General features: G+C 39.3%; 1 protein-coding gene across 2 annotated transcripts in view; it reads right to left on the reverse strand.

Annotated features, from left to right (window-relative positions):
• Window positions 1-14,449: 14,449 nt before the first annotated feature.
• Window positions 14,450-27,003, reverse strand: part of VBP1 (VHL binding protein 1) — a 60,970-nt gene continuing 48,416 nt past the window's right edge. For both annotated transcript variants that reach the window (XM_069063738.1, XM_069063737.1), the window contains 5 exons: window positions 23,491-23,615; window positions 22,432-22,498; window positions 19,631-19,729; window positions 17,830-17,968; window positions 14,450-15,421 (listed from right to left, as the gene is read on the reverse strand). In XM_069063738.1, the coding sequence (XP_068919839.1) occupies window positions 15,351-15,421; window positions 17,830-17,968; window positions 19,631-19,729; window positions 22,432-22,498; window positions 23,491-23,615 (501 nt within the window). In that variant the 3' untranslated portion in view covers window positions 14,450-15,350. The remainder of the gene's footprint in view (window positions 15,422-17,829; window positions 17,969-19,630; window positions 19,730-22,431; window positions 22,499-23,490; window positions 23,616-27,003) is intronic.

Below are 27,003 nucleotides of genomic sequence, written 5' to 3' on the forward strand. Positions count from 1 at the left end.
AGACCCCTGCAACAACAGCACTGTCCTTCACCAGTGGACAGTATTCACTTTCTGTCTGCAGGACAGTCTCAGGGCTTCTTAGCGAATAGCCAGGTTCCAGGACTTCTTCAACAAAAGGACTGTCTTTCACCAGTGGACAAATCTGGCAAAACAACATCAAAACAGACAGACAAAGTACCAGCAAAACAGCCATGTCTCCTCAGTCCTTGGCAGCTCAGGGGGCAGGTCTCAAAAGTCCAGGGCAATTCAAAGTGGCCCTCAGCAATCCTTCTCAGTCTCTCTCTCTGCCTCCACGAGGTGCTGCTTCCAAAAAGTCCTTCTGCCTCTCTCTTGTCTCTCCAAATCTACGTCACCAGCTCCTCCCAGTTCAGGACTTTCTTTTCACATCAACAAGTCCATCCCACAGGTGGGATTAACAAGCTCTGGGTTTTAACACAATCAATTTGAAAACCAAGCCCAATACAGGGGAATCTCCACATTCCATTACTATCACACCAGTGTTCACTCTGTCATCCTGGTCTTTGGAGGTCCTGATAGGGGCTTTTTTTTAATTTCTGGGCTATGAAGTGGTAGCCCCAGGAGTATTTGCTGTCCGGGACAGGGGCCCCTATATTTGCTTCTTACCTTGCTCTTTCCAATCCTAGCCCTTTGGTGATAGGCCTGGTAGTGGCCCTTGTGTTTGGTGGGACGACTTGCCCTCCAAGTTGACCAGGCCCCTTCTAGGCCTGCCTCTGCGTCTGCGCCTTCTGGGCCTGCCTCTGTGTCTCGTCTTTTTTTTTTTTTTTTTTAAAGCAATCGGGGTTAAGTAACTTGTTCAAGGTTACACAGCCAGTTATTTTTGTGTGGGTGCCGAGTATCTGAGGCCAGAACCGATCCCAGGTCTCCTGAAGCTGGGGTGGGCACTCTTACTCACTGTGCCACCTGGCCGCCCCTATCATGTAGTGTCTTAAAGGCTATAGAACCATTTTATGAAAGTTCACTAACATATTGTGCAGTTTTTTGGATTTTTCTAAGCAGAGAAGTTGTAGACCCCCAGTGGTTGAAATTATCAATAACAGTGCAATAATAGGGCAGTGAATCTTGGAACAAGAAAAATGACAAGAATAGTAAGTCTAACAATAAATCTGACAATTACAAGACCTTATCTCCCCTTTTTAAAAAATCAGATATTTTATATACTGTATATCCCCTGATGTAGATGGCAAATATGAGTTAAAATTAGTTGGAAAAGGCAAAAAAAATATACAGTAAGAGCACAATTAATACAAGTAATATTCCATACATAGGGATAAGTGTGTCCATAATTACATGAGTTTCAAGCTAACATCCTTCACCAATTATTCACAAATTTAGCAGTTTGTATTTCACTCAGTAAGGAAATAGAAGACATGGTTGATGATATTAAAGGGGAAGCTTTGGCAATTAGTCCCAGATTAAAAGTCTAGAAATCACTTTTTTCTAAAGAGAGTGGTTCCACTAATATGTTGTGTAAGGGTAAGTTAAGCAGGTAATAGTCCACTGGAGGGTAGTATTATCTTGTGAAAATGTGAGATGCTGTCACTTCTTCTTGGGTTGTTTTTGTGCAAGGGGTCTCCCGATCCTTTTTCTCTGAATTCTCTGCATTTGCAAGGTGGGTCATGGAACACTCTCGGACATTGCATTCTCACAGCAGCATCTGATAAAAAGAACAGAGCCTCGCTCCTGCCATAGTTAAGGGTCAGGTCCTACCCAGTTCTTTTTTTGGAGAAATTCTCCACAGGGAGTGTGTTCCTTTTCAAACTGTTCTTCTGCTGGTGTATACTCATTTTTAGTGATGCTTAAAAAATCTTAAGGTGTATAAGGCAGTAGCTAATTGCCTTTGTGGTGTATTGGTCCAAATCCTTCCTTTTTATTTTTTATAAATAGGTTTTACTTATATAAAAGCTGGGGGTAGGAGATAGAATGTCAAGTCTGAGTAATAGCTATGCCAGTTTGCGTAGAATGAAAAGGAGTAACATTAATTAAGTACAGCATGATAAGTCTGAACTAGAATGGATAGTTTTAAAAGCTGGACTTCAGATCTTTATTTTGTCTGTCAAGTATAGCTTGACCAGTGCAATTTTAAGGGTTATGCCAGTAATTAATTTTATTTTTAAAATGATCAAAAAGGATTGAAATGAGAGTATAATCAGTTTTCAATGGTTTTAGAACATCCATAGAAGCAAAAAACTGTAACATCTGGTTAATTACATTTTATTTTACTGCTTCCCCAGTCTGAAGGGAAGCTGGAGGAATACTATAGATAACATAATGAGGGCAGTTTTTAATGATCTGTCTTGCTTGTTCCCTAGTAACATGGAATTATAAGAGTAAGATAATGTAGTTCTATGAATATTTGGGGAAAAAAGTTGGAAGAACTTGAACTTCTGATTAATAGTCGCATTATTTAGATAAAGAGGCCTAGGAAGTGAAGAATGAACTGCAATATAGCTAGTGGCCTCTATCTTATTAGAGTTTGTAATTTATGAAAAAGGTTAAAAAGATCTGTATTTTAAGTGTGTTTAAGTTTAGCAATATCAAATATGTTGGCATATGTACACTGAATATTTGCTATCTGACTCAATTTTAAAGGGAAAAGAAAAAATCATTTAACAGTAATATCATAGCTAAAAGCTTTGTATTTTAAGCAGGAGTAAAGTGAGTAATAACAATTTTATAATTATTAGAATCAATGTAGTAGGCTATATTTCTAGTTTTAAGAATTATAAATGATCATCAAACTTTTGTGAGAGAAAAGAAAAAAAAATTAGTTAAAACTTTATAACCTAATAGCTCTGTGTATACTTTAGAGCAAAACAAACTTTTAAAATCAAGATTATTAAGACTAAATTGGTATAAAAATTTTCTCAAGTAACATAAATTCCCAAAGTATGATAAAAAACTGAATTCCTAGATAATTGTGGAATTCTTTAAATATCACAAAGTATTTTAGTCAAAAAGGTATAGCAAATGTCTTTAAGTAACATAAATCCCCAAAGTATTATTAACATACTAATTTTCTAGTTGATTTGCAGAATTCTTTAGCTATTAAAAGTGTTTTAGTCAAAAAAGGTATAGTAAATGAATCTGATCACAGTACTTTTAAAAGCTATTGATATTAGAATCTTCTTAAGGTGAGCCTTAAGTAGTTAAAAATTATTTTTCTTTCGCCAAATCATGTCTCACAGCCAATTACAATTAAACATTTTATTCCCATGGAGCTGTAATAAACAATAAAGTTTTACTAGGTTTCTCCTACATAAAGAATTTCATTTAACATTTTTCTATCTAAATTTAACTTTTCCTGGCATAAAAGCCAAATTGTTAGAAATCTTTTTAATATTTTGCAACTTTCTTAGCAAGTTACAATTAAAACAAGTTCCTTTCTCAGGCTGAATGTCCTTGCCTCTAAAGATAGTTTCCATAAGCTTTTGGCTGTTTTATAACATAAGTAAGAGTGATATGGATTCTAAGCAGAAGAGACTAGAGGGAAGGGCTGGGCTAATGCTTATACCCCTGCTTTGCTAACTCTCACACATGGAGGAAGAATGTTCTGAATGGGCAGAATTAATAAAAAGAAAAAGTTTTCACCCAGTGTCCTCCTATCTACATACATTAATCAATGGACAATTTTAAGTTTTTATCATTAAAACAATAAAATAACTCAATTAGCAATCCTACAAGTTCCAAATAACTAATAACCAAACTTCAGGTAGAGGTGTAAATAAATACCTGATTTTCTATATGGCATATATAAACATTATAAGATGTAAGTGACATAACTGTTTTTAAACAACTTCTTTCCTCTATCTTTTAGTTTCAACATGATTCAGATTAAAAACTTACTTTATCTAACACTGTCTGGCTTACAAATTTTCACTATATAATAGAATTTTCCTACAATTTAAAAAGACCACAACAATACAATGACATCATGACATTAAATGCATTTCCAAATCATCACTTGCAAAAACTATTAATAAAAAATTGAGGGGTGGCCAGGTGGCTCAGCCTGGCCCCAGTGGGTGGCCCCAGTGTTGGGATGATCTAGGGATCAAATCCGGGCTCAGATACTTAGCAACACACCCAGAAATAATTGGCCGTGTAACCTTGAGCAAGTTACTTAACCCCAATTGCTTTAAAAAAAAAAATCGGGCTTATTAAGTGCAGATTTTTCTCCTCTCCTTACAGCTGCAGAGTCTGATTGTGGATTTAGGAATTTGAATGGAGAGGTTCATCTGCTTGTCTAAAAAATGTGTGGGCTTCAGGGTGCCTCAGGGCTGTTGCTAGCGGGGTCCTTGATAGATTTATTATGCTTTCTCCCTTTAGTCAGATTGGGAGGGTAACTTAAATTCCTTATTATTTCTACAGCACTCTCTCTTTTAATCTGATCTAGGAAGATAGACTTTAATAAATTTTGTAAAATGTTTTCAGCTAATTTTAACTTGTACTTCAGTGTTATGTTTATTCCTAAAAATTTCTTAAAAGCTTTCAACTCGCCAGTTAGAGGGATTGGGATTCTGGAAAAATCCCAGAGGCATGCCTTGTCCCACTTCCCCGAAACTGGGGAGCTTGAAGCTTTCACCTTTTAAATGTTTCTTTATCAGATCTTGTCAATATTCCAATATGCCTAAATGCCAATTAGTATGATAAATTCTGACTTACCTTAGCATCAAGTTAGGAGTGACACTTTTTACCTTTCACGTGAATTTTATTGACCTACAGTTGTATTCCCAAATGTTCATCTGTTTTCCTCTTAGATCTGAAGGAAAAAGTCCCTTATCTCATCTCCTTGTTGGCACCCAACTTGTCCAGAGTTGAGTGAGAGAAAGAGATCATGAAGCTTTTAAAAATGTTAACACTTCTGTTCACATCTTTTTTTTTCCTTTTTGGAGGGCAATTGGGGTTAAGTAACTTGCCCAAGATTACATGGCTAGTTTTTTTGTGTGGGTGTTAAGTGTCTGAGGCCGGAACCAAACCCGGGCCCTCCTGACTCCGGGGCCAGTGCTTTACTCACTGCGCCACCTAGCCACCTCATCTATTCACATCTTTCATGCAAATAATTTATACCTATCTTTTTTTTTGCTTTTGCTTTTTGGAGGGCAATGGGGGTTAAGTGACTTTCCCAAGGTCACAGGGCTAGTTTTTGTGTTAAGTGTGTGAGGCCAGATTTGAACTCAGGTACTCCTAACTCCAGGGCTGGTGCTCTATTCACTGCACCACATAGCTGCCCCAATTTATACCTATCTTAAACTTTCTACCCAGCTTCTCTCTTTGCTACATGCTTAAACTTTATTGCTTTTCCTACTGTCATCTTTTTTTTTTTTTGCTGGACTTTGATTAAAGCCCCATTTAAAATCACATATACCTTATTTCTTTCTAATTCTAACCTGACACTGTTCCTACACCCTTCAACTTACCATAACCATTTTATAATCTGTAAAATAATAAAATACTTTGTTCATTTTCTGGTGAGAAAGAAGGGAGAGAGGGGAGTGAAATAGATAACAACATTTCATGGAATGTTCTGCAATCCAGCTGCATATTAAATCTTATAGAATGACAAATTACTCTCACACACTCATTCACACAAAGACACAAAAACAAAGCAGAACAGATACAGAAAACAACAGAATGGATCCAAAAGCTTACAGAAATAGTAGATCTCCTGAAAACATTAAAACAGTTACTTGGAACTCCAGGTCAGGAAAGACTTACTTGATACTTTTGTTTTTATCTGTTTCTAATAGAGACAGCTGCATTACACTGAATGTTTCAAGCCTCCTTTGGCACTTTCCTTTCTGATGTTAAACATATCAATATATTCCATAGAAAAAAGGCAGAAATGGTGAAATGCTAGAGACCTTCCTCCATAAATCTCTCACTCCTCTGTCTCTTGGCTGGTTCCCAATTTTCTTTTGCTATTCTTTTTAACAGTCTTAGATAATATTCTACTTTCACTTTGTACCTGTCCCATTTTCACCTGACAGTTTTTTTTGTTTGTTTTTTTTACCAAGACTGGGTCCTTATCTTAATGTTTCTAGTCCCTCATCTACCACTAAGCCTGGTGACTCAGTCTTAAAACTGTAAAAGCTTTTCCCTAGAGGGCCCAGTCCATATTTAGCCCTAAAACCGCTAAATCACAAGGAGAACTATAGCTTCCTTAACCTCTTACCACAAGGCTGAGGCTGCTGAGGTACCTCTTCTGTGAGGGTTTCTTTTCTCCGGAGTTCCAAGGAAGCCCCTTTCTTTGTATCTTCTTTCAGGTCCCTATTCCAGGTGCCAATTGTAGAGATAACTTGAGTGGTTTCTTAAGTCAGCTCTAAACTGACACACTAGCCGAAGAAAGTGTGAAGTGTAAACGTGGTCCAGGCATGATTGTCAAGCAATCCGTTTATTGATACCATGAGAAAGGTTTTTATAGAGAAGTGAAACAAAGAAGGTAATTGTAGGTCACTTGGTTTTCTTGATACTCTTTGTTCGGTAAAGTAATGATGTCGACCACTAGGTTTTGAAGATAACCAGGTCCCATAGTATATTATCTAAAAATGTATAAAAGGCAGCAAACATCTTCTGGCAATAATCCCAGAACAGGGTACCTCCCTGGATCACAGGACATCAGAAAGGTTCTGATAATGGCCTCTTCTCAAGGGAAAAAACCAAGACCAGTTACTTTAGACTGGCCATAGTGAGAACCCGGAGCAAACTTATCTAGGACCAACCTAATTCCTGGATCAGATGTTTTGGCTCCCTTCAGCCAAGAACTGGAAATTGAGGGGATGCCCATCAATTGGGGAATGGCTAAACAAGTTATGGTATATGCATATAATGGAATACTATTGTGCTATAAGAAATGATGAGCAGTGGGGCGGCTAGGTGGCACAGTGAATAGAGCACTAGCCCTGGAATCAGGAGGACCTGAGTTCAAATCTGGCCTCAGACACTTAACACAAAACTAGCCATGTGACCTCGGGCAAGTCACTTAATCCCAATTGCCCTCCAAAAAGCAAAAAAAAAAAAATGATGAGCAGGCAAACTTCAGAAAAACCTGGAAAGACTTATATGAACTAATACTGAGTGAAGTGAGCAGAACCAGGAGAACATGTACACAGTTACAGCTACAGTGTGTGTGACCGACTTGGATAGACTTAGCTCTTCTCAGCAATGCAAGGATCTAAAACAAAGGACTCATGATGGAAGATGCCATCCACATCCAGAGAAAGAACTATGGAGTCTGAATGCTCTTTTTTGTTATTGTTGTTGTTGTTTTGTTTTTTTTTCTTTCTCATGGTTTCTCCCATTTGTTCTAATTCTTTTATAAAACATGACTAATGTGAATATATGTTTAATAAGAATGTATATGTAGAGCCTATATCAGATTTCATGCCGTCTTGGGGAGTGTGTGGGACAAGAATGACCTTGGCCCAAAATAAAATGAGCAGAGATATCTCCAAGTAGAGACAGAAAGGATTCATTTAATTATTTCTTCTTGCAAGAAGGGTGGTCTTGCTACTAGAGGCAGTCTAGCAGGAGAGGCAAAATACAAAATGCAAAGCTTGGTTATATGCCCAAAAGACCACCCCTTCTCCCCACCCCTTTGTCCTGTCCTGTTCCCATTAATTAGGAACTGCACAATCTTAACTACAAAAATCTGCTGGCATTTGCAGATGAAATGTCAGTAATATGAAAAAGCAGAAGGTACATGTCTAGTGGACATGAAAACAGACAAAATATGTTATCAGCATCAACTTAGATATGAAAACAGAAGATAAATGTTCCAACAATATCAATATAGATATGAAAGCAGGCAATATTTTATGAATCATGGGGACTTTAGGACATGGTGAACTGCCCGGAGTTCCACAACAGGATTTCCAGTTTTATATTTGTACAGGTCAGATGGTGGTCAGTGGAAACAAGTCTGGGACATTTGGGCCTGTGGTTAAATTTGCAGGGTCTGTGCTTCCCCTCCCACGCTTAGCTAAGCTTAGCAAAAACTTCAACTTATGACCAGGGAAGTAAGGCAAGGGTCCCAGGCACACAGCCCAGGACTTTGGTACTTTATTACAATTCTGTTCAGATTTCTGGAATGTTACCTGAGAAGTTTTCACTTTTATTCCATTCAGGGAGGAAGGAGGGGAGAGAGGTGGAGAAAATTTAAAACTTATGGATGTGAATGTTGAAAGCTAAAAATAAATTATTAATTTATAGAAAAAAAAAACCATAGCCATAATAGTCATATTGTGAACGAAAACATAGACAAGGAAAAACCCCTCGAGAAAAATAAAGTAAAAAACATATCTGTATTCAGACACCATCAGTGCTTTCTCTGGGGATGGAGAGCATTTTTCATCCTAAGTCCTTCAGAGTTGTCTTGTATCATTGTATTGCTGAAAATAGCTAAGTCATTCACAGATGGTCATCTTACAATACTGATGTTACTTTGTACACGTACATGTCACTTTGCACTAGCACTTGCAAGTCTTTCCAGGTTTTTCTGAGAGCATCCTGATCATCATTTCTTATATCACAGTAGTCCATCACAATCACATACCACAACTTGTTCAGCCATTCCCCAATTGATGGGCATCCCTTCAATTTCTAATTTTTTACCCCCAGAAAAGAGCTGCTATAAATATTTTTGTACATATAGGTCCCTTTCCTTTTTTATCTCTTTTTGGATATAGACCTAGTATTGCTAGGTCAAAGGGTTTTATGGTTTTATAATCCTTTGGTCATAGTTCCAAATTCCTCTCCAGAATGGTTGAATCACAACTCCATCTACAATGCATCAATGCCCCACTTTTTCCACATGCCATCCAACATATATCAGTTCCCTTTTCTGTCCTATTAGCCAATTTAATAAATATGTAGTACCTCAGATTTGTTTTTATTTGCATTGCTCAATCGATAGTGAGTTAGAGCATTTTTTTCATATGGCTATAGATAGCTGTTGGTTACTTCATCTAAGAACTGTTCATATCTTTTGATCACTTATCAACTGGGAAATGGCTCTTATTTTTATAAATTTGACTCAGTTCTCTATGTTTGAGAAATCTCCCCCCCTATTCTATTCTCTCTCCTTTCACCATCTCTCCTCAAGTGTTTTGCTTCTGACTAGCCCCTCCCACAATCTACCCTCCCTTCTATCACCTCCCCCCTTCTCTTATCCCCTTCCCTTCCTACTTCCCTGTAGGATAAGTAAGATAGATTTCTATACCCAATTGAATGTGTATGTTATTCCCTCTTTGAGCCAATTGTAATGAGAATAAGGTTCACCCATTCCCCTTCCCCTCCACTGTAAAAGCTTTTTCTTGCCTCTTTTATTCGAGATAATTTACCCCATTCTACCTCTTCCTTTCCCTTTCTTCCAGTATGTTCCTCTCATTCCTTCATAATCAACTCACACCTGTGACCTATATCTATATCCCTTTTATCTGCCCTAATAACGAGAAAGTTCTTATGAGCTACAAGTATCATCTTTCCATGTATGAATGTAAACAATTAAACCTTATTAAGTCCCTTATGATTTCTCTTTCCTGTTTAACTTTTTATGCTTCTCTTGAGTCTTGTATTTGAAAGTCAAATTTTCTATTCAATTCTGGTCTTTTCATCAAGAATGCTTAAAAGGTTTTTATTTCATTGCATTTCCATGTTTTCCCCTGAAGGATTATTCTGCTTTTTCTGGGTGGGTGATTCTTGGTTTTAATCCTAGCTCCTTTGCCCTCCAAAATAACATATTACAAGCCCTCTGATCCTTTTAAGGTAGAAGCTGCTAAATCTTGTGTTATCCTGACTATGGCTCTACCATACTTGAATTATTTCTTTCTAGCTTCTTGCAATATTTTCTCCTTGATCTGGGAGCTCTGGGATTTGTCTATAATATTCCTGAGAGTATTCATTTTGGTATCTCTTTCAGAAGGTGAACAGTGAATTCTTTCAATTCCTATTTTGCCCTCTGGTTCTAGAACATCAGGGCAGTTTTCCTTGATAATTTCAACTAGGTTATCACTTTACTACCACTATATTCCCATAATATGTAGGCAGTTGGGTGGTACAGTAGATAGAGCCCTAGACTTGGAGTTGGGAAGACCTAAGTTTGAATCTATGAGTATTTAATCATTATATTCATACTTTATTTTGCTCTGCCAATTCCCACTTTGGGCCCCAGTTTACAAAATGTTTTCAGACAAAGGGCTGGCCATGGCAGCTGTCTGGTGGGGTAATGGGGTCAGGGAACATGGACCAGTAGCAAAAGGAGGGTTTCTAAAAATTAACCAAAGAAGTCTACTAAGGAAGGAGAGAATTATAACTATGCTGCATAAGCAAGCTTGCCAGAGTTTCAGCAGCCATGGATGTATTTTAAATCTTAAGTGTACCTGAGCTATGTAACAGGAGATAGTTTTAGGAGAATGGGGATATAAGACTCCTCTGGTTAGTCAATATTTTTATTACATACATACCTTTTTCTCTTTCTGTGATTCATTTAGGATATAGGCTTAGTAATGGTATTATTGGGTCAAAGAGCATTTAGTACCTTCTGGGACAGTTCCAAATGGCTTTCCAGGATCCCCAGACCAATTCACAGCTCCACCCACAGGGCATCAACGTGTCTCCTTTCCTGCAGTTCTGGCAATAGTCATTTGCCAATCTGATTTAGCATGAGGCACAACCTCAGTTGCTTTATTTTGTATTTCTCTTAATTATTAGCAAATTAGAATATTTTAAAATATGGTTTTATAGCTTGTGTTTCTTTCCTTGAGAACAGCCTGTTCATCTACTCATATCCATTTATCACTTATCAATTGAGCAATGACATTTTTATAAACTTGAATCCATTCATTATGTCATGCAAATGGGATCTTTATCAGACAAATCTGCTGCAAAGGGTTTTTTTTTTTTGCCCCCTTGGAACTTCCCTTCTAAACTTAGCTATGTTGAATTTGTTTGTTGTACAAAATTTTTAATTTTAAGTAATCAGAACTGTCCATTCTATCTTCTTTGATTCTCTCTAGCCTTTGTTTGGTCATTAACTCTTCTGACATCCAATAAATCTGAAAGATAATTTACTTGTTCCTCTAATTTGTTTATGATATATCTTTTATATATAGGTGATATATCCATGTTTATCTTCATACATAGTGTGAGATATTGACACAAACCTAATTTCTCTCAGATTTCTGTCTGGTTTTCCCAGTTTTCACCAAATAGTGAGTATTTATGCCAAGAGCTGGGGTCTTTGGGTTTAATGAATAGTAGGCTACTATGTTTGCTTATTTTGTATATTGGGTACCTCTTATCTACTCCACGGGTTGACATCTCACCCTCTTAAACCAAACTGTTTTAATAATCACTGCTTTGTAATACAGTTTGACATCTAATACTGCTAGACTCTTCCACTTTTTTCATTATCCTCCTTGAGATTCTTGACCTTTTGTTCCTCCAAATGAATTTGATGATCATCTTCTAGTCCTACAAATAAGAAATACCTACTATGTGCCAAGCACTGTGCTAAGTGGTAGCTTGATTGATATGGTACTAAATAAATTCATTTAGGGGTTGTTATATACCGACTGGGTCTATCCATGAACGATTAATTATCCTCCAATTATTTGTCTGTCTTTACTTCTAGAACTTTTCAGTTGTATTCATATATTTCCTGTGTGTATCTTCATGGGTATTTTATACCTCCTAGGGGTTCTCTAAGTACCTACCTCACATCATCGCCAAAAGTAAGAATTTTTTCTTCTTTGCCAATGTTTATTCTCTAAATTTTGTTTTGGTCTTACTGCTACAGTTAGTATTTCTGGGGTTTTTTTTTTGCTTTTTGGAAGGCAATCGAGGTTAAGTGACTTGCCCAAGGTCACACAGCTAGTTTTGTGTGTGTCTGAAGTTAGATTTGAACTCAGGTTCTCCTGACTCCAGGGCCGGTTGCTCTATTCACTGTGCCACCTAGCCGCCCCTACAGTTAGTATTTCTGGTACTATAACAAACAGAAGTAAGGACAATGCACAGCCTTGTTTCATGGCCAATTTTACTGGCAAGGATCAGTTTATCTCTATTATACATGATGCTACATCTTGGTTTTACATATATGTACTATCTACCTTGTTAAGGAATGGTCCATTTATTCTCATTTTCTAGTGTTTTTTGAACAGAAAAAGGAACTGCATTTTTCCAAAAGCCTTTTCTGCATCTCCTGATATAATCCTGATTTTTAGTGTTCTTGTTAAAATAGTCAATTGTTTTCCTAATAAGCTCTGACTATACATGGCATAAATTCAAGCACATGTGTGTATGTGTAGTCTTTGTGATATTTTATGTAAAATGTTTACATCAAAGTTCACTAAGCAGATTGATTTGGTTTTCCTTTTTCCAACTCTGGGTTTGAGTATCATAGAAAAATGTGGCAAGATCCCTTCTTTAGCTATTTTCTCAAATAGTTACTGTGATACTAGAATTGTTCTTTGAATGTTTGATAGAATTTGTTTATGAAGGCTTCTGGTTCCAGAGTTTTTCCTTTGGGAGTGCATTTAGGGATTGTTCAAATGTTTTCTGAAATGAATTGTTTAAATCCTTTATTTGTTTTGTTCATCTGGATATTTTACATTTTTGTAAACATTCATTTAAGCTGCTGGCTTTTTGAAGTTATAGTTGGGCAAGAGTTTTCAATCTATTTACTGTAAAATCTCCTTTTTAAAGTTTTGCTATTAGTGATTGTTTTTGTCTTGTGAATAAAATCATCTAATAGCTCATCTATTTCCCACCCACCCAAAAAAACCCTCCTAGTTTTATACTTTCCCCACCTGGTATTGCCATGCTATGCCATGTGATACATGTTAAGTATTGAAACTGTTTTGTCTCTGATAGCTTTCAGCAAGATAGAGTTTCCGTGTTTATCACTTCTAATTGTCAGTTTTTGCTATTGCCCTAGTCTGGAAATCACTATTGTTACCCCTGCTTTTTTTAGTTCAATTGAGGCAAAAGTTTTAAGCCCTTATGTTCACCATGTAATTAGGTTTCAAGTGTTTATTGAAAAGAACACATCGTTGGACATTTTTAAATCTATTTTTTCAATCTACTCTGCTGTTCTCATCCCTTTCCTTTTAGAATCATAATCCTGAGTTTAGTTTGTTCTGGTTACGACCAACCACCTTCTTTCATCCCCATCCTTTTCCTCTCTCCATTTCCTGTTTTCCTGTTGGACTGAATGCATTTCTACACCAAACTGTTTTTCTACATCCTTTGACACAATGATTACAATGTAAATTGAAAAAATCACCACCACAAAATGATAAAAAATGAATGTTATGGATATGTGAAACTTTAACATACCCAGAATAAGCTTGGCTCAGAGAAAATTCTCCCCCATTCCTTTATATAGGTGAGGGATCCAGTTGTGGAAAATTGCACGTTGTCCATTTTTTCAATGTATCAGTTTGGTTAAAAAAAATTCTTCATATTTAAAAAGATGTGTTATATGGAATGGCTCTGGCAGAAAGGGGATACAGGGGAAAATCTAGTTGATGTAAAAATATAAGTTATGAATAACTTCTTAAAAATCTAACTGTACAAAAAAATTTTAAAAAATTAAAAAGAAAAGCAAAACACAAAAATATAAACAAAAAAAATAAATAAATCTAACTGTACAACAGGATAGGAATGAAAAGGCTAAGAACTAATGTTTAATTAGTGCTTTTTATTGTGCTAAGCACAATTTGTGCCTCACAAATAGCTTGGGCAGTAGGAGCTATAGTATTATGACCCCCATTTTACAGATGATGAAATTGAAGCAGACAGGTGAACTGGCTTGCCAGGGACCACATAGCTAGTGTCTGAGACAGGTTTTTGTGACTATGGTGCCACCCAGGTGCCCCCTAAAACACAGTTCACACTTCAAGCTCGGTGAGCCACCAGGGCTGGTCTTCAAGGCTGGATGCCATGTCTGAGGAAGCAGTGACAGAATTTCAAGGGGGTTTCAAAGCACCCTGTACAGTCAATCCAAGTCAGTCAGCAAACACTCAGGATAACATGGGAGCTTTTCTTCGTGCCAACATGTGGGTCAGTGGTTTGACTGGCTTCACTTGGTCCCACTGGGCAGGCCTAGCTAGCAATACTAAGGGGCTAAGACAGCTCTCTTTAAAGAGGGAAGCCCTAACTGTGCTTCTGTTTCCTAGTTACCCTATTGGCCCTCATCTTACACTAGAAATTTTTATGGAATTCAAGCTGGTAAATAATTAAGGTAATAATGAATAACTCTGAAAAGTTATTGTGAAATCAAAAACTAAGAAACTGCTGCCCTGAGAGCTTTGGGATGATAACAGTAAAAATCAAAGCTGGCATCTTGACTTTTTTTTTCCTCTTTAAATAACTAACCCCTCTTAGAATTTGGAATCCATCAACAGAACAGACACAGGGACATTTCAAGAGGCACTTTGCCAAATGTTTAATTTCATTGTTTTAATATTATGAAACAAAAGTATAAAACCATTTTAAATGTATTGCTCACTACTTTTAAGTGGAAGAAGGCATTAAAATTTAACTCTGCAGCTCCTTTATAAGTTGGTGTCACTTTGGCTTTTTATAAAATCAGAACAGCTTGAAGACTTCCTTTCTTTGAAAGAAATCACCATTTAATTTTGTTTCCCCTGACCTTATAGAAAGAACTGTCAGGATGTTCAACTCAGATTTAACCAAGAGATATAAAAGGCACGAGAAGTGGGCATTCAGCAGATGGGGGATGAATGCCACCTTAACAAACCCTACCTACATTGTTCAGATATACTCCATGTCTTGTTTATAAAGACAGATAAAGCAATTCATAAAAAAAGGAAGGACATTCAGTAAATTGACCAGTAACTAACCAAACTGACATGAGAAAAAAAAAATAAATCCGTGACGTACCAAACTTACAGTAGACTGGTTAAACCAAACCACAGTTCTGCAAGAATTTTCCCAACCTCTAAACTGACTTCACTTCTTCAAAGGTAACCTACAATAAATAACAACAAAAAAAAGCAACCCTTCCAGCGCGCACCTCCAAATGACCTACAGTGCATTTCATATATGCCCCAAAAATCCAGACTGTCAGAGCTAACCTTGGAGATAATTGAGTCCAACCCCAGCATGACCTTGAATGAACAATTTCATGAAATCTAAAAGCAGAGCAGATTTTAGCTTTATAAATAAAATGTGTGCTCATTATTGCCTTCAGTTTAACTCTAGAGTGTCTTTTGTTTGAAAAGCATTTTCTCCCAAGTCAAAAATTTGCATCTCTTGAAGTGTGTCAAGCCCCTTGGGAAAGCTGAGCCCCAGGATCAAGGGTGGACAGGCTAGACTTTAGCTTTGGTGGGCTCATCTCGATTTCTTCTCTTGACATCCCAGTTGTAAACCCGAGCCATATCTGAGAATGTTATTAAAGAAAATGTATGCTGAGAATATTTCCAGTCTGTATGAGTACTGCCATACTCCCTTTCCAGAGAAATGGTACACAGACTGTTTATTCCCTGGTGACTCCTAATGGCCTCTACAAATATTGGTTTATAAGGTATTGAAAAAAAATGTAACTAGATCATAAGGCTTCAAAACAAAACTATTTAGGATATTTGATGCTGTCATATTTCACAATCTGCATTCTAATAAAAAAGACAACCCAATTTGCGCCTAAGAGGGTTGAGTAAGAGCTGAACCCAAGAGACAGAAAGACCCAGTTTTAAGTCCCAGAGAATGGGTTTCTGCCCCTTGGTGAGTCCTACAACTCTCTAGAACTCTCTAGAATGGCCAAAGAGCTACTGATCTGCCTCGTTGGATGAAATCACAGGTACAGGTACACAACACACCAGCCCATAATCTCACAAGCCTGGCTCAAGTCTCATTAAGGAACTCCTTCCAGTCTGGTTTTTAGACTACTAAAGGTGGTTATCAGCTGGCACCACATCCCTCGGTTCTTCCATGCCTTCTCTCTAGCTGCCAACGGGATATTCCAATGAGTTGGACCACCATCACTCGAAATGCCAGCAGGTTGAAAATTAAAGCCATTTCCTCCTTCAACAACAGACACATCCCTTCTCAATTTCTCCAATATAAATAGTTTTCTGGGCTTGGAGGTTTCTCGTGGAACCCAGATGAGATTCCCAAGAATCTTCTTTACAAAGTCTCTCAAGCTCATACCCTCCCCTGTTCCACAGCCACTGCAGTTCAGGCCTCAACATGCAGGAGGGACCTTTGCGTCTAGTGTCTCACCATCAATTGATACCATCTAGCAAGCCAACCTTATCTCACTCCTCCCCTAATAAGCTAGGTCTCCTTGCCTCAACCAAGAAATTTGAGAGCAGGGAAGGCCTGACTGCTCCACTCTTCAATCATTCTTTTTTTTTTTTTTAAAAAGCAATTGGGGTTAAGTAACTTGCTCAAGGTTGCATGGCCAGGTGTTTCTGGCTGTGTGCTAAGTGTCTGAGCCCAGATTTGATCCACAAGTCATCCCAACAGTGGAGCCGGTGCTCTAACTCGCTGTGCTACCTGGCCACCCCTCCAATCACTCTTCTTACCCGAGATGTATCCCAGCATAAACCCCACCCCCCCAGCTACCTTTTTTTTTTTTTGGCTTTTTGGAGGGGGGAAGGTAGGGCAATTGGGGTTAAGTGACTTGCCCAAGGTCACACAGCTAGTTTTTGTGTTAAGTATCTGAGGCCGGATTTGAATTCAGGTCCTCCTGACTATTCACTATGCCACGTAGCCACCCCCTTCCAACTTTCTTATTAGGTCCATGAAATATGTGTCACCTAAGGACACACTACAAACACACAGTGACTTGACCTTTGCATCGAACCTAACATACTTGACACATAGTTGCCCAGCTTCTGCTTAAAAGACCTTCAAGGAAGGAGGGTGCGTCGTCTGCAGTCCATTTTACTTTCTTGTCAACACACTGTTTTAGAAGGAAAGCTAAAAAGCTAAAGTTCACCCAGATGATGAAGAGGGAACTAAGGATCTTTTGCTTGATGACAAGAACAATTTCGGAATTGGGAGGTACATGTATATAAAAGTCTTCAAATGCATGAAGGACTGTCATGGGGAAGCAAGAGTTGGAATTGTTTTGCTGAGCCCTGAATTCACAAGTATTAACAGGTAGAAGTCACCAACAATTCCAGTGGATTTACCTGGAGGAATAATTTTGAAGGAATTTGGGTTTAGGGGAAGGATTGTACTAGATGACTCTGAGATTCTCCAATTTTATGAGCATTTGAAGCTTTTAATAAATACTTATCAAACTAAACTCCTACCTGGGTCAGGAAAAGGACTCAGACATTTCCCATAAAGAGTTTTATGGCTAAAAGTGTTACCTAGAAGAAGTGCCATGATTGTACCACTGTGAGTTTGGATTATTTACATCAAGGGAGATTCTAAGTAAAGGCAAAGATAGGAAGAAACCTATATTAAGTAAACAAGCCCAATAAGCTACCTCTTGTACACAGCACTTAGAACAGTGCTCAACACTGTGTATGTTCACTAATGACTAACCCATTTCCTGAAAGCCCTTCCTACACCCTTCAGGCCTCTTTCACCAACTTATGCCTTCAGAGCCCACTGCCCTGAGATATCTCCTACCTACATCTAGGCGTTCCAATTAAGAGCAAGTAGAGTTCAATTAGGTTTCACTCCCATACTAACTACTACTAACATATTTTAGTATCAATTCAGATAGCATGAAGATCTTTATATTAAAGGGAAGCAGCTCAAAAATCCTCTGGATAGGATGCAAAGCTCTGTGAAAGAACTCATCTTTCAGCTTTCTTAAATTACAAAGGATACTGACTTCTGTGGTGGTAAACTGATCCCGAAGGAAGTCCAGGTCTTCCTCAAGAGATTCCAGATTGCTGGTGGCAGTGCAGTGGTTCTTCTCCAAGAGGGCCTGAGCTTCATCAATGTCATATTCAAGCATCACATTGGCCTGTTAAGAGGGAGGGATTCTCAACTCAGCCCTGCCAGTGATTCAGAGAGCTTAAAGGACAATGTGTATTTCCTTTCATGGATTCCGTTGTGAAATCTTTGTATACCTCCCACAAAAGCATTGGGAGGGCACGGGAGGGGGAGGGGGGGGGGGCAGTTCACCCTCACACCTTGTCAACTGAGCCTGGTATCCTGAGCTTTGAGCAGAGTGAGCACTTACTAAATGTGCTTTCATTTACTCATCCATTCATTCTTCTTCTTTTTAAAGTTCTAGACATTACCTAGAGGCAGCTGGTGGGTGGTACAGTGGACAGGGTACTGGGCCTGGAGTCAGGAAGTTCAAGGTCTAGCCTCAGATAAGTCAATCTGCCTCAGTTTCCTCAACTACAAAATGGGAACAGAAACAGGATCTACTTCCCAGAGCCATTGTGGAATAAAATGAGAGCATTATCTGTAAAGCACTTAGCACAGAGTCTGGTCCATAATATGTACTTAACAAACGTTTATTCCATTTTAGGAGGAAGATTAACAAGTACAGAGAAGGGCAACCAAGATGGGGAAGGACCTTGAGATCATGAGGCATGGTTGGAGCCTGGAGGAGAAGGCTGAGGAGACAAATAAGAGCAGTCTTCACATATTTAGAAGGCTGCTAAGGAAAAGAGGGACTATATTCGTTCTGCTTGGCCCCAGAGGACAGAACCAGAAGCAATGTAGGCTCAATGCCCAGAGCTGTCCAAAGGTGGAAGGGGTGGCTATGGGAGGTGGGAGGGACCCTTCACTGGAAGTCTTCAAGCAAATGATAGAGCAGCACCATGAGACGGGGTTCAACTAGCTGGCCTGGCCTCAGAAGTCTAATTCTGTTCCCTCTACCTGATAGCAAGCCTCATCATAATCCTCTTTCTTCCAAACTGAGGCAGGGCTTTAGACTACTCCAAGTCTCGCTAGGAAGTGGCAGTAGAAGGGGCACACTCCACAAAAGGGGGAAATGAAATTGCTTTGGCATGCCATTTTACTCAACCCATGCCCGATTCAGAAATGTTTTTGTCTCTCTGTTCCATAGGGTACTAACCTCTAGTCTAATGGCATAATAATACTGACAGCTAACATTTCTATAGTGCCTATCAAGTGTCAGGTACTGTGCCTTGGAAGCACTTCCCAAACGTTATCTCATTTGATCCTCACAACTACCCTGAGACGGAGGTACTGTTAGTATTCCCATTTTAGAGATGAAGAAACTGAGGCAAACAGAGATTCAGTGACTTGCTCACCATCAATAGCTAACATTGCTATAGCACTTATTATGTTCCAGGGACTGTGCTAAGTGTTTTACAAATATTATCTCATTGGATCCTCACAACAATGCTGAGAAACACAGATGCTGTTATTCTCCCTATTTCACAGATGAGGAACCTGAGGCAGACAGGGATGAAGTGACTGGACCAGTGTCACCCAGCCAGGAAAGTGTCTGCAGCTGGACTTGAACTCAGGTCTGCCTGCCTCCAGGCCCCAGGCCCCACCTCAGACTTCAGAAAAGGTACTTACTCTATGCCTCCATTGTTACCCAGAAAAAGGTGATGCAAAAACAGGTGTTAGCAACACCCCCCCTTGCCAAAACGAATTGCAAGCATCAGCTGAGAAAGTTCTACACCTTCCACAAACTTACCCCCAACCACAGGCAGACTTTATCCGTAGCAGGAACTGAAGCTTTGCAGTAAACGTTATCGGCCAGTAAGAATCTAGTCTCCAAAGGCTTTGTGGTATCCTTGGGAGAGATCAATAGGTTGGTTAGGTGTGTTATAGGCATCTGTCACTCACTGGGAGAAAAGGAGGGGGGCAGGGTGAGTACCAAAGAAGGGTGCTAAGTGACAAGAGAAGACAGAGCCACCCAGGTCTGATTGGGCTTCTGCTCTCAGCCAAGGAGAGCTACTTCTACCAGGAAAAGGGCACACCCATCATAGCTCAAAGGGAGTTCACAGCCAATAGAAGAGAGAGGCCGGCCTCTGAGACAAGCCACCTGGCCCCAAGAAACCAGTTTTCAGTACGGAAAGAATTGGGGATGTCCAGGCTCTACAATATAGCACATGAAAGACATTGGAGAATGGGAGGAAGACCACAGGAGGGTAGACAGACAAATGGCTTCATTTTCAAAAAGGAGTAGACAACAAAGTCCTTTAAAGTATAAGCCAGTAGCTTGACATAAATTCCTGGAAAAATTACAGAATAACCATTAAAAAGCTGGTTAGTAAAAATGTAGAAAAAGAAGTGGGGATTACAGAGTCAGTCTGACTTCCTCAAAGACATGCTGGGGCAAGGTAGTTGGCTGTCCTTCTTGGGACAGGGTGTTCAAGGGAATGCTATAGAATTGACCTAGATTTAAGTATCTCATACTATTCTCGTGGAAGACAAGCTAAACAAAGTGAAGATGAATTTAGGAAGCAGTCAGATTGAAAATCTGATGTCACTTTGGGAGGCGGGTCCACTGAAGGGCTCCTGAGAGCTGTACTGTTTCACATTCTACAGAAGTCATGCTCATCAGACTGGCAGATGCCATCAAGCAGGGAAGGAGGCCAGGCCAACCCACTGGGTGACAGTCAGGATCCACCAAGAGTTCAGCAGGCTGGAACTTTGGGGCAAATAAGACAAGATGGAATTCAATAGGGATATATGCCAAGTCTTACACTTGGCTAAAAAAAAAAAAAAAAAAACCTGACTTCAAAAGTACAAGATGGGAAAGGCATGGTTAATCAGCAGCTTATCTAAAAGAAGGCTGGGGAGTTTAGAAGAGTTCAAATTCCATGCGCCAGCAGTGGACTAGGACAGCCAAAATGAGCCCTTGGGCTGCAATGAGAGGAAAGGCTTCCAAGAACCCAGAGGTGAGAGTTCCTGTGTACTTTTCCCACAGTCTAATTTCATCTGCACTCTGTTCAATTCTGGAAACCACGGTATAGGACAGGAACATCAATGAACTGGAGAGTCCACAAAGAAGGATATCCAGGATGGTGAAGGGCTTGTCTATTTCACATTAGGAACAGGTGAAGGAGATGGGGATGTGTAGACTGGAGAAGAAAAAGCCTGGGGGGAAGAGCGGTGGAAAGAATAGGATAGCCATCTTCAAGTATCTGAAGGGATGTCATATGGAAGAGAAAGGGGTTGGATACCTGATGCTTGGCCTCAGAGGGCAGAACTAGGAAGAATGGGGTGGAAATTTCAAAGAAGCCAAACTTCTTAGAAACAAAAGTTGCCCAAAGGTAGCATGACCTGCCTCAGAAGATGGCAGGATTCTTCTTGTTAAGGGTCTTTAAGCAGAGGCTGGGTGCCTCATTGACCAACTGTATGGACTGCCATCAGGGCTCCCTTTTTGGGTTTTCCAGCCTCCTCATCTACTATTCCCCTTACCCACCAGTACATTCAGCAAAGCAGCCTTCCCTCTGTTCCTCACAGGATACTTCACCTCCCACATGTCCTCTGAATTGCCTGCAATGGCCTCCCTCCTCTCAGAATACCTCTCAATCACCACCTGAAGACTTTGCTGATTCTCCCAAGTTCAAGTACCCTCCCTCCCTCGGGTTGTGTGTGTGTTTTATTTTTGTAACCTAGCACATAGGTGCTCTCAGGAAGTGCCTGCTCATTGATCAGATGGCTGCAACGATCCATTTTGACTCCGAAAGTCTCGTTCTGTGACAAGTTCAACTTAAGCTTCTGCTTCACACTTCTAAAGAAACAATGCATGTGTGACACAGAAAGAGAAAGACCTACAGCACCTGAATATTCCCGACAGAGGCAGCACCAGTGGTGACAAAAGAGCTTTATGCTCTTTATGCTGCAAGGTATGTCAATGTTAGTCAGATCATTCAAGTCTCATGTTTGTACTTTCTTTCAATGAGACATTATCCTAAGAGGGAATGACCAGCAGAGTGAGATACTTGAAACAGTGCCAGGCAACGTTAATGAGTTGTCATCTATGAAATGAAGCCCCCTTCTACAATTCCAGGATATCCTGTATTTTTAGTCAGCATAAGAAACACAATGCTACTTCGGAATAACATGTCAATGTTTTTCATTTTCAGAAACTTAATCGCTAGTAAACAGAAATGTCTCCCACTTTCTGTAAAACTGAATCTTACCTTGTTTTGAGTGGAATCAGTTGAAGGAGCTCCCTTTGGAGTTTTGGGGAGAGAGCATGGAATACTAAGCAGCAGCAAGGCTGCCTTCAACTCATGATTAAGGAAGAAGCAGTACCTCAGGAAGTATGACTGGCCTGTCACAGAAAGGGAGGAGAGTCAAGCCTTAGGCAGGGGCTAAATTAAATGATCATCTTGGGCTAACATTCTATGATCCTGGCAAAGTGCAGTAGAGGGGTGTAAGAGAGAGCAAAGAGCTATGCCGCAATGCATCTGCCTGCAGGGCCCAGGTGCCACCAAGGCATCCTGACTTAAGTCACCAAAAAGTCCAAAATGCACTTACTTTTTTCTTCTGCATATATTTCAAAATGTGTAATGTCTGCTTGATTTCAGGAATCTGATTTTTTAGCCTGTGAATTTAAAAGAATAACAATTTAGTATTTTCCAAACAAGAAAATCCCCTCTCCCTCCAAACCAAGGTTTTGAAGACCCAAGTAACCAACATTTATAAACAAACTCTGTAAGCTCAGTCAGCATTTTTATGGGCTTTGGTCTCAAACTTTTGTCAAGCAGAGGTAAGCAGCCCATAGCACAAAGGCCCTTGAAGCAGGTTTGTCCCAAACAGGTGTGACTCACCAGATCCATCTCCTTTCCGTTTTCTTCTCATATCCCCCACCCTTTCCCCCAAATTTTGTGATTCTCTTTCTCTTTTTTTAAAAGTTAGAATCAGAGATACTTCTGTGCAGAGGAGTAAGAAGGGAAAAGAAAGAGGGTCACACACAGGGAGCATCAGTTTAAGGGGATAACCACATAGGAGTCTTAAAGTACATCAATTACTGCCCAAAGGCTTTCTCTAGGAGAATTTTGAGCTCAACTAAAACATAATACCCACAAAGGTCAATGCCACAACTTTCTTTGGGTCAAGTGAATCCATGTGGCTGACTCTGGATTTGTGTGGGGTCTGTTCACAGTCCCCTGGATGGTCCTTGCTAGGGCTCCATGGGAGAGGCTATCAAGTGTAACTGTCCATACTCTAGAGCTAAGGATCGAATGAGGGATGACAGCTGCACCAATATCCATGAAACAGGAAAAGAATGAGCCTTCCAAGTAAGCATAAGATGCATAAAGGAGGCTATGGAAAAATCTCCCAGGAAGACAAGGCATAGAGGGGTCGCAATCTACATTAGTAGAAGAAATGTCTACAGAAGAGAAATAATGGAGCCCCCAAACAAAGCAGGCTGTGGAATGTCCTGTCCTCTGTTTTACTACTCTTCTAAGTCTTCAAGTCATGGATCATAAAATGGTGGCCAATATTCCTTCATCTTAGAGATCTGTGGGTGAATATTTTCTGATATTCCTACCTTTGATTTTCAAAACCACTTTCAGAAATCTCAAAACATACCTTCTTTTCTTCTGAGCAAGGTTAAGCTCCATAAACTTATACTTCTGATACTGCTCATCCAATTTCTTGAGTACAATATCTACAGACTCATTCCCAGGTTGTTTCATAAAAGCATCTACATCTTCCTTTAATGAAGGGGAGAAAAAGTCATGGATTATAAACTTCAAATATTATACTAACAAAGGTTATAACAAGGGAGAATAGGATATACAAGCTTCTATTCTATGTCAAGGACAATAAAATCCTACTCGTTTGGATTAATCAGGGATAAGGGGAATTTTTAAAAAATCAGTGGTCAGAGAGATGTGATTGACTGAAACTTAACACATATTTCCCTCAATTTGGTGACATTCATATTGATAACCTGGTGGAGAACTATCTCCAATTGAATGTGTTAATAAATGGGGATATTTTTATTATACTGCAATCAAGAACCGGAATCAGACATTTAAATTCTTTTAATGGAAAACCTCAAGCTTTTATTTTGAATAGGGCTTTCTTCAACAAAAATGATACCTTAATAGAAATAGCCTAAGGGTTTTTTTTTTTTTTTAGCTTAAAGCATTTTAGCTGTAAATTTAACAAAAACAAAGATTGTGGTTGGGCATTTTCATTAATTACTTAGTTGATATGTATAAAAGTCTTCCACTTGGGAAGGTGATGAAGGCAAATATATAAAGCCTTGCACTTGGGAAGATTTCATAAAACTGAATTTGGGGCAGACAGAACTAAACAGTAATTTCCTAAGGGGAAACAAAAAAGGCCTGGTCTTTTAGTGGTCTTCCTTTAGGGTCAATAGCTTGAATAGCAGCCAAGAAAGAAAGCCAACACTAAAAATAGGTCCCACTGAGAGGAGAAGTATAGCAGCTTCGTATTTTAAGGACGTTAAAATGATGAGCATCCAGGGCCCTGAGATCATGCCATGAGTGACTCTCTGCTGCTGCAGTTACGACTTATTAGGTAGCTAGGTGGTACAGTGCCTAATAGTGTTTTGAGCCTGGAGTTAGGAACTCGGGTTCAAATCCAGCCTCAGACACTTTCTAGTGGTGTCATTTTAGGCAAGTCACCCCCATCTGCCTCAATTTCCTTATCTGTAAAATGGGAATAATAGCACCTGCCTCAAAGGATTGTAGTGAGGATCATACGAGCTATTTGTAAAGCTCTCTGCAAACCTTAAAGCACTCTAGAAATCCTACCCAGGATTCTTGTTATTACCACTATTGTCATCATTACTATGTGTGTGACCTTGGTGGAGTCACTTCCTGTCTTTGGTCTTCATTCATAAGAGGAGGAGGCTGGACCAGATCATCTCTACAGACTCCAAATAAATTCCTGCCATGTATCCTTTTAAGGCTGATAGAAAGAATGGCTACTGCTACCTCAAAATAACTCAACTGACCAGCAGAGTGTCCTCCTTTGGGGATCCTGTCAGCCTAGTGGGAAGCTATGTTTCCAAGTTCTTGTTTCCTTTGGGTGGTTTTGCAAGTATTTAGAGAGGAAGGTTGGACTTGCCCTGCCCTCAGCGTGACCTGTCAGGGCTTCAAAGAGGCCTACTTAACTTTCAGAGAAGAAAAATTTTAGGAGGTAATAGGTTCCTCACACAGTGGAATTCTTGAAATAAAAACAGGATGACCATTTGTTGGGTGTATTATGGGAGGATTCTTGTTCCTCTCTATAGTTAGGGTTGGAATATAAACAGCCTCTAAGCACCCTCCTCTCACTGATTTGGGTGAAAGGCACAAATTGACCTTGTCAGGTCAACATGAGGAATTGAAATGAAGTTTTTGTGCTCTGATTTCATATTGCCCTCTATTTACTCACAGACTAACTTGGAAAAAAATAAAAGGTCTGTATCCCTGCCTTTTCAATTCTCAGACTGGAAGAAGTGACCTCAGTGAGGAATACTGAGAATGACAAAAATAATTTAAAATCATTCATGGTCTCTTATAACCTATTTCTAAAAACATTTCCAAAAAGGCCCCATGACTACAGGAGTCTAAAATCTTAGGTAATCTGTTTCCAATGTATTAGTGAGTTATATTGCAAGAATATTTTATCCTATAATATAAAGGAAGCATTTGTACATTTGTAGTAACAAAATAGGAAGAAACAGAAATGTTGCCAAACAAGTAATAAGACTGAATAAGAAAGCATTTCTGTGCCTGGAATACTGGCACTTTAGAAATAGTTCATTAGAATCTGATGAGGAAGTAGAGGTAGGAAAATGCCCATTTAAAAAGGGAATTCAGAGTGCTATTTTCAAGGCTGATAGCTTGAGTTCCTTCTTGAGCTACCAAGCCAGTAAATGCTAGCTATTAGTTCTCTGCATGGTAGACTACACTTCCAATCCTGTGGCTTGTCTTTTCCTTGATGAGTATCATTAGCACTACTCCAGCTCATCAGCCATGATTATGGTACTTTTTGGGTTAACAAATGGAAGAAACTCAGAAGAGTGGGCCCTGAGGAGGCCCTAAGATGGGAACTGATTTTCCCTAAGATAATGGACAAGAATTTCAAAAGAGAAAAAAGTCCTCACCAATGATCTCTACCAAATCCAGAGGCCCTTTTCAAACCCTCATCCTTTCTTTAGCCATCTGACACAGCTGACCAGTAAACTGGCTCTTTCCAGACACTACATTCTTTAATCTCTTTCCATCCCTCAAAACTCTAAAGGTTCTTCCTTTGGTCCTCTCCTATCTCAACTACATAGATGATTGCCCAAATCTACATTTCATAGCCCTTATTTCCCTCCAGAGTTCCAGCCCCACATTTCCATCTGCCCACAGAACACTCTGAAATCTTTTGCACACTTCAACAACATCACATCTGAAAGAGGCATTCCCCCCCCTTCTGATTTCATTAAAAGAAACTCTAGTCTCCTCCATCTGCAAAAGCCTTCACAGTATCTCTTGCATCTATTTGAGCCTCTCCATTCCCATACACTAGAGATAACTCTAAATAAATTAAGCAAGTGTTTCAACAGGATAAGAACAATTTAGTAATTACTTTAGAGTACATGGTCCACTATAGACCTCCCCTGAGGGTTCAAGTAGGGTTCTTCGGGAAGACCAGAGACTGCCCCACAGGTTACATCTCTCAGTGGATGTAATCTGCAGAGGCAGAATGGGTACACTCTGCAAGCCAGTAAATACAATCTCTGAGATTTTAGGTCTCAGGAGAACCAAAAGCACTTTAGTTCCTCCGGTGGTAGCAACAGCATTTGCATGCAAATAGATGCTTGGGGCCAAACACATCTGAAGGAAATCAAGGGCAGTTTTTCCCCTAGAAAAGAATATGTTAATTTTTACTTGGCCCCTTCAAAACCAGTCCCAAAAATTCAAAAGCAAAGTTGCATAGTATATCCAACTCTCAATTACCTCTGATTATGGAATATATGGGTAATAGACACACCTAAAATCAACTAATCAAAAGATAAATTTTATACTTGCATTCATCAGCAATGAAATGGCTGGGAGACCAATAATTCAAAAGGCATCAAGGCATGGTGGATAA

Source organism: Petaurus breviceps, unplaced genomic scaffold (assembly GCF_028583685.1).
Source record: "Petaurus breviceps papuanus isolate PSGF00001 unplaced genomic scaffold, PetGlider_PUasm1.0 90601, whole genome shotgun sequence".
NCBI classification, from domain to species: Eukaryota; Metazoa; Chordata; class Mammalia; order Diprotodontia; family Petauridae; genus Petaurus; species Petaurus breviceps.